The sequence below is a fragment of the Gopherus evgoodei genome, chromosome 1, assembly GCF_007399415.2.
Source record: "Gopherus evgoodei ecotype Sinaloan lineage chromosome 1, rGopEvg1_v1.p, whole genome shotgun sequence".
Lineage (NCBI taxonomy): Eukaryota > Metazoa > Chordata > Testudines > Testudinidae > Gopherus > Gopherus evgoodei.
This window is the reverse complement of record NC_044322.1, coordinates 271,240,418-271,255,811: the sequence shown is the minus strand read 5'-3', so window position 1 is coordinate 271,255,811 and position 15,394 is coordinate 271,240,418. Positions and strand designations below refer to the sequence as shown.

The window sequence follows — 15,394 nt, the reverse complement described above, 5'->3', positions numbered from 1 at the left end:
AGAGAAACATCCCTGTGGAGAGGACACTACACAACATTCTTATCCCTAGCAGGATGTTCCTTCAGCCCTTTTCTGATGCACAGCCCTGTCTCTCCATAAAGCATGTTCTAATACTGGCGCTGTGTGGGAGCCATTCCTGGGTGGACAGAGAAAGGGACACAGTGAGAGAGAGGATGGAAGGCTAGGAATTTTCCCATTGGGTTCTCACCTGAGAGGACGTAATGTGCGCAGCAGTCGGAGGACCCGGAGCACCCCCAAAATTTTAGCTCCTCCAGCAGAGGCCACTGACACCACAATGTCAATGAGGGACACAAAGACCAAGAAGCCATCTAGGATGTTCCAGCTGCTGCGGAGATAGGCCTCGTCCCCAAAATATAGGCCTAGAGAGACCACCTACAGGAGAGGAGAGGGGGGAGAGCATGGGGAGTTAAACTCTCCATCATCCAGAGGGGAAGGTACTTAATAACTGAATAGCAACAGGTAAAGAAGCAATGAGGACCCATCTTTCACCCTTCTATTACACTCATCTCCTTTCTCAGAAAAGATCCACAGTCTGTGAAGTAAAAATGGAGATATGGATGGCACAGAAATCAAATGCTGGAGTGCAAATGTTCTGGAAAAAACAATAAAGACCCACCAAAGCCTTGATGAAGTCCTCTCCCCTCTCAAACTATATCTACTCCATTCCCCCAAGCACTACCACACTGGAGGGAGATAGTGATGTTCAGAGGATTTGACAAGGTGCGTGCAGTCAGAAGACAAGGGTGCTCGTTCATGCTCTTCTGGTGACTTTATGTAAATCACTTAATCCAAATTTTTCAGACTCGAGTATGTAAAATTAAGCACCTAAATCCATATGCAGATACTTAAATAAGTGGTTTGCTTTACAGAGCTGTTGAACACCAGCAGATGCTACCGAAGTCAATGGAATCTGTGAATGCTCATCACCTCTGAAAACCAGGTCCCTTGTTTAGATGTCTAAAAGGTGTTTAATTTCATGCATCCAAATCTGAAAATGAGATTCAAACCCAATGGTTGGACATGCCCCTACCATGACAGAGTTCATGAGGGTGAGTGGACCTCCTTGGAAGACTGAAGGATGGATGGACTGTAGAGGATGAATGGATGAGTAGAAGGCAGATGTGTTGGGCCCATGACACGTGGGAAAAGGCTGACTGTCTCCAGGTGACTTACCTTTAGTGTCATCTCAGCTACGAAGATTGCTGTGAAAATGTAGTTGGATACGGTGAGAAAGATTCTCTCCTAGAAAGAACAGAAAAAAGCCCCTAAAACACTGAGAGACATTTCCACACTTCTGTGAGTTTACTAAATCCTTTGTTATGAACTTGACAAATTTCACTGTCTCGTGAAGGTGGGAGTGATAGCACTGGCTACAGCCAAGGGCACATGTGAACAACCTTCATCCCACCTGTCTCAGCTAATGCACCTCAGTCCTGACCTTCAGTGTTCCCTGCTACTCCAATCTTGCAACACCCACACAGCTCGCTAATGCACTGCAATAGTGATCTGCAGCATATGCTGCTAATCCAGCTACGGAGACTTTCATCACCTTGCAATGCAACCCGATGCTGACTGGCAGCCCAGCCCTGTCACCCCACTCTTTGACCTCTCCTGAGCCCAGACTTCACCTAACTGTGGTGTCATTTGGCCATGCAGACTCAGCAGAGATGCTCAAAAAGCCATGTCAGCTGTGACCTCTCTTAAGAATGAATTGAGGAGAACCAAGAATATATTCACCCACTGAAGCACACCAGCCTCTCCCAACCATGGCACTCAGATCCACATTCAAAGCCAATGCAGTAGCAGCACATTTGAATCCTGGCACGCCATTCCCACTGGGACACTGCTACATAGCCAGGTTACCACCCTCTTTTAGTTTCATGGTCCCTGGCTATTTGACTCCCATTGGCAAGCCACGTCCCAACCATGAGGCCTGGAGGGACCCTTCTGCCTTCTACGACAAAGGAAGCTACTCCTGAGAAAGAAGGATTATACTATTTTAAGGCCTTGAAAAGGAGGCAAGCAGGCCTCTTATTCTAAACAGAGAAAGCACAGAGGGGTGTGTGCGTGTTTGGGGGACAGGGGTTACTCTCCAGCACTGGGGACTATCCAAAGCCTATGCAATGCCCACAGAATTAATGAACTTTGTCCACGACACCCATCCAGGGGTTGTGTTCAGCCGAAAAAGGCTGAGGGTGCAAGTTTTCTCACCGTGCTCCGATGCTCGATCTGTGGTCTCTCCAGGGCAATGGTGATGCAGTTCAGGAAGATGAAGGCCAGAACAACGTAGTCAAAGAGCTTGTGAGCAATGATGGTTTGGCAGAGGATGCGGAACCTGAAAGAGAGTTCCAAAAGGACGCATGTGCTTGGGGTGAAATTAAATTTGGTATGACAGGGGATGGGGAGAGAGGGGAGGGAGTAAGAGTTCTGCCTGAAATGTAACATTCTCTCATGTAAAATCAGCTGCCCTGTTGTGCAAATTACCAGACTGGAAAGGAGATACGTTTGTTCAGGGAGGAACCATCTTTTTGTTCGGTGTTTCTACAGCACCTAGCACAACAGTGTCCTGCTCCATGACTCGGCTTACCTCAATGCAAGTAATAATAATTCTCTAAAGAGTTCCTCCTGAGAAACCACCTGCATTTGTAAGGACCTTATCCACTAAGCTCTGTTTGTCTATCCTAGTTATTTATATGCACCCTCATCACCACAGTACTTTTATTTATTTCTTTCTCCTCACAACACCTCAGTGAGGTAGAGCAGAGCTGTTATCCCAAATTTACAGATAGGGAAGCTGAGGCACGGAGAGGCTAAGTGACTTACCCAAAGTCACAGAGGAAATCTGTAGTGGAGCAAGGAATTGAACCTTTGTCTCCCAAGCCCCAGAGACATGCCTAAAGCACCGCACCATACCACCCTTCCTCTCTTAAGTTCTGCTCCCATGAGGTGATGATGAGTCACAATCTTTAACCCACCACCCTCTCCCCCAATTTAGAATTTCCTATTATGCTATGCCTGTGCTGGGATTACCAGAGTGTTCTAGGCATCAAACTCCCTTGTGCTGCTGGCTGATGAGGAATCACTGCCATGAAAATAGATGACTAGTTCTATTGCTGTTAGGATATAGATATTCAGGCCTGTCTGCAAAGGCCTATACTTTAAGAATTTAGGTGTATTCTTATCACTTAGCTAGTTATAGAGGTAAAAGAAAGAATCAAAAATCACTGTCTGTCTCTGTAATGGCCTTCTTTTACTGTGGCAGGCTAAGGCCTTCAGCTAAGATGTAGTTAGACAGCCATAAGCTGGGAAGTGTATGGTCACATCCTCACATTCTAAACTAATCACATTGAAATAACGTGCTATTGGGCTATTAGGAATACATCCTGCCCTGATATTTCTATCACCTCCAGAGAAAGGGAAAAGCCTAGAAGATGTAAAAGGAAACTTAGTTTGATCGCATCCTGTCAGGCAAGAACTCACTTATCAATAGACACAGCTGGAGAACCCTTATGTCTGTATAGATGTAGTTGTGAAATCCTCACTTCTGTATTGTTTTGTATGTTTATTTGCATGGTCTCTGTCTGGTTCTGTGATTGTTTCTGTCTGCTGTATAATTAAATTTGTAGGGTGTAAATCAATGAAGGTGCTGGAATATAATTGGTTAAATAACCATGTTACAATATGTTAGGATTGCTTAGTTAAATTTTAGTAAAATGATTGGTTAAGGAATAGCTAAGCAAAACTCAGGTTTTGCTATATAGCCTGAAGTCAATCAAGAAGTGGGGGGGGGGTGGAATGGGAACAGGGACTGGAGATGGGGGAATTGGGATCATGTTTTGCTAAAGGGGGGGAAATGGGAACAGGGACTGGGGATGGGGAAATTAAAATCATGTCTTGCTAAAGGGGAAAATGGGAACAGGGGATGGGAACAGGAACATGGACACAGGCAAGGCTCTGTGATGTCAGAGCTGGGAAGGGGGACACTAAGGAAGGAAACTGGAATCATGCTTGCTGGAAGTTCACCCCAACAAAATCGAATTGTTTGCGCCTTTGGACTTCGGGTATTGTTGCTCTCTGTTCATGCGAGAAGGACCAGGGAAGTGAGAGGGTGAAGGAATAAGCCCCCTAACAATTGCCACAGGAATTAGCCCTCCAGCTTCTCTAAAAGTCACCAGAATCAATACAATAGGTAGGAGATCAGCACGTGCAGCCAAGATTCATCTTCCAACAGTTATGATGAACCCCTCTTGTCTCCATGAGCTGTTAACTGTGTGGTGCAGCATGCTGATAGCTGGTGATAAACACTGTTTCCTCCTGGAGGAAGGAGGAGTTCTTCTAATATTTATTTTGTTAAGTGCAGTGAATACTAACTTTGCCTAAACAGTGTGGCAGGATTGCTAATAAGTCACCTTTGTGGCCTCTACTGCAATGGGGCCCACTCTTGTGCCACCAGAGACATTGCCAATGGCACAGATTAGTTAATAATACATTCTTTATCTTTTTTGGTCAGAGTTAGTATTCTCTGCCTTGCCTTAAGTTACACTGAAGAAAAACGGAGCATTCCCCTGTAAGGAAAACAACAGTAGCCTTTTAGGATTCCCCTTCTCTACCCCCACCTCAGGGACCAAACAAGAGTTGGGTGGAGAGGCTGTGACTGGAAGCAACAAAATCGTTCCCATCTTGAAAGTTTAAAGCTGCAGGCAGGGCCAGCTCCTGGGGTTTTGCAGCCCCAAGCAGCGCGGGGTGGGAGGTGGGGAGGGGAGAGGGGGAGGAGCTGCGATCGTGATCGGCGGGGCAATTCGCCAGCGGATCCGTCCCTCAGCCGAATTGCTGCCGAAGAGCCGAACGTGCCGCCCCTCTTCATTGGCCGCCCCAGGCACCTGCTTGATGCTCTGGTGCCTGGAGCTGGCCCTGGCTGCAGGCTCAGCATCCAATCCACATACGAGGCTGCTGCAAACTGGATTATACTAAACCACCCCTGCCACTGACAATATTAGGACCAACCTGTTTTGTGGAGAGAAGAGGTAGATGGACCAATCCTCCCGTATCTCACACCAGTCTGGCTTGTAGACATCCATCATCTTCCGGATGCGGAAACACAGGCTCTGCAGGACACAAGGGAATGGGTTGTCACTGGCCACCTCCCCATTTCACTGAGAAGTCCAATCTGTCTTTTTTCTTTAAACCTAAAATACCAGTAACTTGGATACATTACCTCCCCAGATCCTCCTCTCTCTGCCCTGACTCCACATGAGGAAATGAGCTGACGTCATAGTCACAGGGGGAGCGATGACTCAGGTGGAAAATTCATTGGGATGGCTATTCCATAAGACAGTTTTCCTCCCAGAAGGAAGAATATCAAGATTCACTTCTGACTCCTTAAAACTGAACCTGATGCTAGCCTGTACTCTGCTGTGGAATGCTGACACTGACGCTGCCCAGCATGCACTGGATCTTTGTACCAGCACTACCCACGAACCTCAGGGAAAGTGGAGTTAGAGTGCTGGGTCCACAGCCTAACCATGAGCCTAAGGCAGAATGAGTATCTACTGGTATCTTTCCTCCTAAGTGAAGTCCTCCTAAGTGAAGTCATTTCATACAGTGAAAAATTCTGCTAAAATCTCCATTGCCCCGACCCCACTGAAGCGTCACAGGAATCTCTTCAGTTCTGGGCACCGGAGCCTTGAGGCTGGCTAAGAAGCAAAACTCTGGTCTTCTTCTGCCTGAGGCTCTGAGATGGAGCCCATAGGGATTCTACAATCTACTCTTGCCCTGAGTATGAACGTCTCCCAGGCTGGCATAACTCACCTCCCATCTCTTGTGATTACTGTCCCCCTTGTAAGCCCTTGGTGCTCCTTTGGTGAAGCCCCCTGTACTCACATAGTCTATCTCCTCCTCATCCTCTCCATGTTCCTTGCGGTTGTCCATCTTCGGGAAAATCTCCTTAGCGATATTGGGCATTTTGCCATTGCAGTCCTGGTGCTCGCTGGTGCCCAGAGCCACACCCAACTTCCTCACTGCCCTGTGACTGGATGGGACTGATGACGTCAGCTCCACCAGATCACAGGAATCTTTGGTGTCCAGAGAGAGTGTCCGCCGGTGATGAGGGGCCCTTCCCATTTCCTCTCGTTCTGCATCTGCCACCCTGTGCCTTTCCCCAGACAGCAGAGATTCATGCTCGGCAGACGGAGGCTTGTGTTTTAGGCTGTGTCCCCGAGCCAGGCTGTTCCAGCTGGAGCGACGGCTCCCCCAGGTCCCGCTGCGGCCCCATGCACCATAATGAGAACTGCGAGAGCTAGACTGTAAGAGAGGGAGACAGCGATTCAGTGACTTGGGTCACAGGGAAGATGGGCCTCAGCAGTTTAGATCAAAGACTCACCCTTGGGGCCCCTAAATCTCCTAATACAAGATTACAAAGCCATGCTCTCCCACCCCTCCAGGAAAGGCATTTTGTGAACTCAAAGGTGACCCCTAATTCTGGCATCAAATTTATTATTATTATTATTAATTAATAATTCTTAATTGGTCACTGTCATATTTATTTTATAGCCCCAGTTGTGTGCCAGGCACTTTACAGATAAGCTAAGTTAGAAAGCAAAGGGCTTGTGTAGTCATTTACAGCAGTGGAAAGTGGTACAAAATTAGGTAGGTAGCATTTTGCACTTGCTTTGCAGTGGTGCACAAGGAACAGGGTGATGGATAAACCCAGCCCATAGTCCTTGCCTCAAAGAGCTCACAACCTAAATGAGAGGAGAAAGCAAGAGATATGGGTTTGAGGTTCTCAGCCTAGTCCTCCAAATCACCACATCTCAACATCAATTGTTACCAGCAGCCATCTCTGCTCAGGAAAAACAAAGGACTGGGATAGCAGGGTATGCCGCACATCAGGACTGAGGTGCACCAGTAAAACTGTGTGTTGGTGGTTGAAGCGCTCAATGACTAACAGGAGTGCTAGAGGACAGGATCAAAGTGCACTGGCAGAACTGTGAGTGATGGTTGTCTGCAGGAATGGATAGGGGTGGCAGGCCTAGGACAGGAAAGGGTGCTGCAGGTCAAGGTTTTGATTTTCACCTGAACTAAGGGCTCCAGAAACTTCCCCAGGTAGAGGACCTGGTAGGTCTGATATTACCCATCCTTTCCTAATGGCAGAAGCTCCCCATGTGTTTTTTATGTTACCGAGGAGGCAGGGCACCATAATTCCATGCTCTGTGCTCCAGAACTACAGTGGAGGGCTAAGAGGTCAATGCACATTTCATTTTGGAGGGAAGACTACAGAGGAGATAACAAGGCAGTTGAATCCTACGCCCAGTCATGGTGGAATATGGATTGAGAAATTGGAAATTGCGACCACCTCAGGCTAAATGGGGACAGGCAACAAGCTTCTGTAAGTTTCCAGTAGGGATAGACCCCCGATGGAATTCCAAGATGGTGGCACTGAGACAATGGATCCCCTGGGTTTCAGAAGAAGTATGTTACTCGTGGGTCTACTCACTCACCAGTGACCTCTGGTCGTAGGTCATTCTCCCCAGTGACATCACACTGCTCTTCCTGGAACCCAAGGCAATGAGGATCTGGTCTGGCTGCAGGGAATTCTGGGCAGAACTTGTGACCCCATCAGTTGCCACTGGCTGGTTGGAAGAAGGTAGGGTGGGGTCAAGGTGTCCATTTGGGGTCATGGGAATTGCACAGAGCCTGGGATCTGAGCAGAAAAACACAGAGAGAAAGAAAGAGAGAAAAAGACATTCCTTTCCCTTCTGCAGTTTCCTCCTGCACCACTCAGTGAATGTTTTAATGCTCAGTTTGTTTAGCCCTGTTAGAACCCAACACTGCTTCTTGGTGCTTTTTGGTTGTATGGAAAGGGTGAGTCAGGACAGTGATGGGCTTGAGACCATGGCCTCTCTCCTAAGCACAAGGTGCACTGATTCCTCAGAGTCCTTTGAACTGCCTCTGCCTCTCATTGGGCATACCTCTATGACGCGAGGTGGGGTGCAGAAAAACAAAAGTGATGATGCAACCTGCCTTTCTCTCTACCCACCACAGCATCTTCTCTTCTTGTCTCTTCTCCCTGCCCCTTTGGGCAGTGCTGGCAGCATTCCCTCTCCTCTGGCTTTGGAGGGGGAAGGGTGTTTCATGCAACAGCTTTCACCTAGCTGAGTCCACTTGCTCAGCCTCCTTCGCTCTAATGGACCCAGAGCAGGGAGTGTGCCTACAAGAGAGCTCGATCAGATAGCTTTCCCTGCAGACTCACGCTGCGAGGCTCTTGCCTGGGAGCACTTGAGGGAGACAGTGCCCCCATTGCTAGAATTAGGGGGCAGTCATCCACACATATCAAACAAATTCTACGACTGTGGGACCAGCAGCCATTGAATATTTTAGGCATGTTCCTTGTGTTCCTCAGATCAGTTTGTTGGGCTGAGATACTGAGGGGCGGCTTGAGACTCATTGGGGTCCAGATCCACCAAAACTTTGTGGACTCCTTGGAAATCCTTTATCTTTCTTCAAATTCCCATGCACACACTCTTCCTCCCAGTCTGCTTTGAATTCTCACTGACTCACTGCTGCACTGGCTCCCTCACTGCTCACAGACCCTAAGGATCCAGCAAACCTGCTTTAATTTGCTCCTGTGGGGTGTCAAGGAGAGGCACAGATGGGAGAAAGAAGAGATCAAAATATTCTTAATAATGCGATATGCCGCTCTTTTCTATTAGATTCATAGATATTAAGGCCAGAAGGAAACGTTTTGATAGCCTAGTCTGTCCTCCTGTATAACACAGACCATCATAGGTGCCGACTTCCCCTCTGCCCAGTGAGTGCTTCCCCTCCAGCCCCGAAGCACCCATGCAGTTGGTGCCTATGCCAATGGTTAATTATCCTCACTCTTAGAAATGTGCCCCTTATTTCTAGCCTGAATTTGTCCACAGCTTCAGCTTCCACCCATTGGATCTCATTATGCCTTTTCCTGCTAGATTAAAGATCTATCTACCATCAGAAATATTTTCCCTCTGTACACGCTTGTAGAACATGATCAACTCACCTCTTAACCTTCTCTAGGATAAACTAAATCATGAGGCATGTTTTCTAGACCTCAAATCATTCTTGTAACTCTTCTCTGAATCCTTTCCAATTTAAGTGTAGACACCAGAACTGGACACAGAATTCCAGCAATGGGCTCACCAATGCTGTATGCAGATGTAGTAATGCCTCCCTGCTCCTATTTGATGCAATATCTCCTACCTGCTTTGCTATCCAAGGATCATATTTGTTCTCTTAGCTACAGCATTACAGAGCTTTGCCATGGCTCTAAGTTTTGCAAGTGACTGCAAGCTGACAATGACTTTAAAACAAAGAAAATTGCATAAAACTGCATTGCCATGAAAGTCCTTTAGGCAGGGCCAAAGCATTCTGGTCCCACCTTGGAAAGAGGAATGAGATTTTAGGGAGATTTGCATATTTACATTTTTCATCCAGCTGCTGGTAGGACACAACAGCAAACGAGGTGGGATGATCCACTGACCTGAGCCATCCCGGCTGTCCAGGAATTTGTCAAATTCCTCCATGTTCGATGAACTCTGATCTTCGTCCGAGTACGACTGGTTGGCATCACCCTGGAATGGAAAAATCAAAGCAAAGGTCTGTGATTCATGAGCCCCCCCGGGGAAAGGATTCTGTTCCCTCTGATTGTCTATTGCCACAGATGATAGAGAAATCCCTGTGTGGTCTGCAAGTGCTTAGTTGCTGAACTCCTGGCCCATGGAGGGGGACTGAGTCACCTTTGCAGGGTGCATAAGATGGGGTAGAAATTGTTAACCCCCTCCTCCATATCAGTGGAAGAAAGGGAATGTCAAACTGGGAAATGTTTCATAAACTTGAGATCCCCTCCTCGTCCCCTCAAGCCATCTCCCTCATCCTGCACCTCACCTCCATGGAGTGGCCACTCACCTCAGCCTGGAAGCCCTCCACCAGATAGCCCCACCAGCAGATTGAGAGACATAGTTGCCAAGGTCATAGGGCCACAAAGTAAAGGGATGCCATGGTGAGGTGGAGGCCATGCCATTATACAGCACAACATTCCAGTCCTCCTGGGTCAGGATCTGCAAAACAGACAGAGGCGCGTGAGCCCCTAGAGCAAAGTGAGAGTGAAAGGGATTACAGAGGAAGGAGACTGCATTAGCATGAGAGGAAAATCATCTGACCACCACATGCCTATTGCAGAGTGAGGCTCCCCCATCTTCTCCCAGCATCCCACCCCAATTGCCTGATGATTGTCATCTGAACATGGTCCATCTCTCTCGCTGTTCCATGGGCAATAGCTCAAGAGACCTCAGGCCAAGGGAGCAGACAAACACACAAGCATAGTGTGCATGCTACAGCAACAACATTACACAGGACGTACCCCACAACATCTGACCTTTCTACTACCACATCCTTCACATTGTCTTTTTGCTCTTTGGAGTCGCAAGATGTCATCTGCTTGATTACAGTGTGTGTCTGTCGCTCCTCTCTCAATAGCGCATGCTGGAGCCTCATGGCTTGGTTTTTGAGTCACCAGGAATGAGTTTAACATTCAATTGTGTACAACCTACAACTAATTGTCTGATCCAATTCACTTTGAGCTCCCCCTCCAATCCCATTGTCTGCCTGCCCATGGAAGCTGTGTTGACCTCACCTGGAACACAGTGACGATGGCCCAGAGCAAGGAGTCGAAATTCTTCCGGTCAGGACAGTGTCTCCGGTGTCTGTCCGGAGGCTGAATTTGCACCCAAAGATGTGCATTCCCAGGATGCTGTTTGGGTGGGAAGAGGAGACGGTGTCCATTTAATCTCGCCACCAAATGAGCTTGTTAGAGCGGTTCCCCTTTTTTCTTTCACATCCACCTGCCTGCCACTTGTCACCAGAGTAAAGGATTAAAAAATAGCTAACCCATCAAGACCTACAATGAGGAGGCAAGACACTGATCAGCCTCATGGACTTTCTCCTTCCCCCTGCACCACCATAAGCAACAGACCCCCAGCTTCTGGCTACTCCATCCGTCCTGCCCCCTGACCACTATCTCCACCATTCTCTCTTGTTCCATTGCCTGTCCGCCACCCACTTCTAGCTTATCTCATTGTGTGCTGTGAAATTTGCCAGGTGCTCCCACATGCCCACAATTCCCTGCAATGGTGAACACAGTTCACTGACAGAATTCGCCCTTTCTAACGGAAATCCAGATCACAGCACACTCCCTGGCTGGCAAAGTTTCTCCATCCCCCGCCAAGCCTCTACTTGTGATACCTGAGGGCCAGATCCTCAGCTGATACAGTCAATTTACACCAGCTGAGGATCTCTGAGAACTAACCAAGTTCCTCTTGATGTCTAAAGTAAAGACTTGGGCAGGTTGAGTCATAAAGAGATTGGCATCAGGGTTTGTATATGCTCTGTGATGCCTCCTCAAATTGCTCTGAAGACAACACCTCCTCACCTGAATATAAAGATGAAGAGCATAAGGAGCATACAGAAGGTGGCCACATTGTCCATGGTCTTCATCAGCACCACCAGCTGGCGTCGCAGAGCAGGCATGAAACGCACAAGCTTCAGCACCCGCAGGAGGCGGAAAGTTCTCAGCACTGACAGCCCCCCATCTGACTGGCCAATGATCTCCCAGATGCTGTGGCCCAGAGACACAAAGGAGAAGAGAGAAAGTTGGACAAGGAGAGAAGCAGACGGAAAGGGACAAAGAAAGAGAGTGGTAGAAAAACAGAACCGAGGTAGAGAGAGAGGGAGAGAGAACTCTTTCACCAATGCAGCCTCTGTGCGTGTAAAAGAGAGAATCTGTGTGAACCGAGAGAGTGTAAAAGAGAGAATTCTGTGTGAATCAAGTGTGTGTGTTGGTAGGGAGTGAGTGAGAGTGTGTCTGTGTATGTGTACACAAAAATCTGTGTGTAAAAGAGAATCTGAATCAGGTGTGAGTATGCAGTGTACACTTTGTACGTATATGTCCGTAAAACTGCATTTCTTCCTGGGGACAATTGAAGTACTGCTTAGCTACTCAGGAGTTTTCAAATGCTGCATCATAAGGACCTAGGCTGGAACGCTCCTTTCTAATACTTTGCACTTCTAAAGCATTTTTCATCCAAACATCTCAAAATGCTTTACACGCACCAATTAATTAAGCCTCACAGACTTCTGATGTAGATAACTATTATTATCATCCTCATTTTACGGAGGGGAAAACTGAGGCACAGAAAGGTTATGTGAATTGCCCAAGGTCAGTGAGTCAGTGTTTGAGCTGGGAATAAAATCTAGATCTCCTGATTCTTTGCCTTGTGCATTAGCCATGCTTTCTCTCATATTTTAACAGATTAAAAAGCTGAAGCAGGTATGGCACAACAACATAGTTCATGCACTGGTCCGCCTCTCTGTATCTGCACCTCAGTATCCCCAGCCTGGTCTCCCTATTTTGGGGTCGTCACCTGATGATTACAATGATGCTGTCGAAGATGTTGTAGGGATTGCGGAGGTAATCAAAGAGGCCAAACGCAGCGAGTTTCAGGATCATCTCCAGGGCAAACATGCTGGTGAACACAACATTGCTGATCTCCAAGATGTTGGTCAGTTCTTCTGGCTGCAGGAGTGGCAAAAGCAAGGATCAGAATCGGGCAAGATCTGAAAACATCACCTCAGAACCAAAGGATACCATTCTCATACGGCATAGGGTTGTGCATGGATGGGAGTCATGAGGGAAATGCTGATGACAGAAGGGACCAATGGTGCCATCTTTGGACTCTTCTATGCTTAAAATGCTACCGTGACACAGCTGTGCCACTGTGGCACCTCAGTGTAGACACTACCTATATTGACAGAAAGGTTTTCCCATCATATAAGAACTCCACCTCCCTGAGAGGCAGCAGCTAGCTTAACAGAAGAATTTTTCAATCTACCTAGTACTGGGAGACTTAGGTCAGCTTAACTAAATGGCTCAAGGGTGTGGATTTTTCCACACTCCTCAGCGATGCAGTTATGATGACCTAATTTTCTAGTGTAGCCAAGACTTCAGTGTTCTCTTTCTCCTTTGTGTTTACACAGTCCCTCCCCATCAAGTTCCCAACTCTACCTCCCAACCTTCTCCCTGCCCCCTTTCCTTTCTCTTTCCACACATCTGCCCTTTGGTCCCTTGTTTTCTCTCTTTTCTACCCCACTTTCCTCTCCCCCATTCTCTCCCTCCTTTTCCTTGCCAGAATTCATTTGCTGGGCCTGCTCTGTCAATTTTTTCTCATACCTTCCTCTTTGCAGTGGTCTAAGTAATTACCCAGGGGAATATCAGAGTGCATGAATAAAGCATCAGCAATGAGGAGTAGCCTGTTAATGTCTAACAACAAGGGACAGAGAGAACAAGAGGGAATAAGAAACAGAGGGAAATGGACAATGAGGAAGAAAGAGGAAACTGGTGAGACAAAGGGAGAAATTCCCAAGAAACCAACAGGGCAAATGTGTCGGTAAAAGGAAATAACTAGTTCAGTCCAGTATATTTGCATCTACTGAATCCGTGACACCTTTAGCCACAGGTAATTCAGTTTCTTCCAGCCAAAGGGTGGTGTGCGTGGGAGAGAGAAAAAGAGAGAGAGAGCTTTAATGATTCAATCAGTTGAACAAGCCTGAACAAATTCAATTACTCCTCCTTTTGTTTTCAGAATTAATGGATGTTTCTTTGCTGTGCTCAGTTCTTGGAGGCCCCTCTGACAAGGCTGGGAAGGGGTCCAGGAATGTTTGCTCAGGAATGATTAAGTGGATGTTTATATGGCTGAGGGCTGAGCTGACACCATTGATGACAGATTCTTTCCATCCTCTCTCAGAAATGGGGTGTGGGGGGCGGGGGGAGGAGCCCTTCCCCCAGTTGATTATGATGGACTCACTTATATGTGTGGGTATTCTGGCTCCCCTCACTGGCTGAGTTGGAACTCCACTAGGCTAGCCAGCAAGGGAATGGAAATAAACATAACAATGTCTAACACATTCCTGTCAGTAGGGGGCAGACTCTCTCTCTTTTGCTCTGTCGCACATACTTCAATGAGACTTTAATGGCATGATAAGCAACCAAAGTGTTACCAACCTGAAAAGAAAGTCAGACTCCTCATGTATATGTCAGTACAATCCATCCAGGGCCTGGTCTACACGTGAATAACATGGCTGAAGTCGACGTACTTAGATCGACTTACTGTGGTGTCTTCACCGCAATGAGTCGACAGCTGCTGCTCCCCCGTCGACTCTGCCTGTGCCTCTCATGGCGGTGGAGTACAGGAGTCGACGGGAGAGCGCTCAGAGGTCGATTTATCGCATCTAGACTAGATGTGATAAATCGACTCCCGCTGGATCGACTGCAGCCCTCCGATCTGGCAGCTAGTATAGACATACCCCAGGATAGGGTTACATATCTGAAGTCTGATTCCACCCATGCTCCCCTCCCTTGCATCCCTAAAGGAGCAGCTCCCCCAAGTCCAGTCCTAGAGGGAACTGGCATGAGCAAGCCTAACACATTCTGTCCACCAGGGGGCAGCAGCATTCACTCTCTAGTGTGCACAGGTCCCCCCACACACACGTCGGGTGTCCATCACAGATCCACTTGGATCAGTTGGTCATGTGGCTAGCTTCTTTCTTCATGTGGGGCTGAGCTACCCATAAATGCCAAGTCATAACTCTGACATCACACAAAATTACTGACAGAGAGACTGCTGGCGCCCCCTGGTGGTGATAAGAGAGGACAGGCACTGATGAAATTAGGGGAGCCCATCGGAAATGGAGACAGGGATTCCATCTAGGCCTAAGCAAACGTTCTCCACTGAAGTCAGCACTGCCCCACGGTGCTCCATGTGGAGGAGACTCATTGACTCACCTTTTTTATTGACGAGGACAATGGCAGGGTTACTGACCTTTTAAAGGAAAGGTGCTTAAATTAAGAAATAATGGGGTCTCCTCCCTTCCCCTAGGCTGTTACCAGCATACATTGGGGAAGGGTGCTCACACGCACACACACAGTAATCCAGTTCTGGTTCTTTCCCTTCTGCCTCCTCCCACGGGCTGCACCTAGAGTTCATTCCAGGAGGCACAAGACCACTCTAATTGTTCTTATCTCAAGTAATGAATGGACTGGACCTGCTCCCAATCACTGTACCCTCCATGTCCTTTCTAACTGAGCTTTCATTCCAGTTTACTGAAGCCAGCCCCCACCCCCCAACCATATTCTTTATGAAATATGCTTGATATGAATATGACATAACAGATATACTTTATGCGTGATGGCTCATATAAGATATCATCGAAAGGTTGTCATTTACTGAAAGCGATTATCCAATTTGTATGCTTGTATCATTTCTGTATCTGAGCTAGGAATGTTGAC

The 15,394-nt window shown here is 47.5% G+C and overlaps 1 protein-coding gene across 1 annotated transcript in view; it reads right to left on the bottom strand.

Moving 5' to 3' along the window:
- The window catches only part of CACNA1I (calcium voltage-gated channel subunit alpha1 I), a 141,517-nt gene that overhangs the window by 31,859 nt on the left and 94,264 nt on the right, over positions 1–15,394 (bottom strand). The window contains 13 exon segments of the mRNA XM_030546703.1: positions 209–393; positions 1,195–1,263; positions 2,233–2,356; positions 5,026–5,126; positions 5,902–6,321; positions 7,518–7,720; positions 9,536–9,626; positions 9,961–10,049; positions 10,052–10,112; positions 10,688–10,743; positions 10,746–10,804; positions 11,483–11,668; positions 12,474–12,625. Coding sequence (XP_030402563.1) covers positions 209–393; positions 1,195–1,263; positions 2,233–2,356; positions 5,026–5,126; positions 5,902–6,321; positions 7,518–7,720; positions 9,536–9,626; positions 9,961–10,049; positions 10,052–10,112; positions 10,688–10,743; positions 10,746–10,804; positions 11,483–11,668; positions 12,474–12,625 — 1,796 coding nt within the window.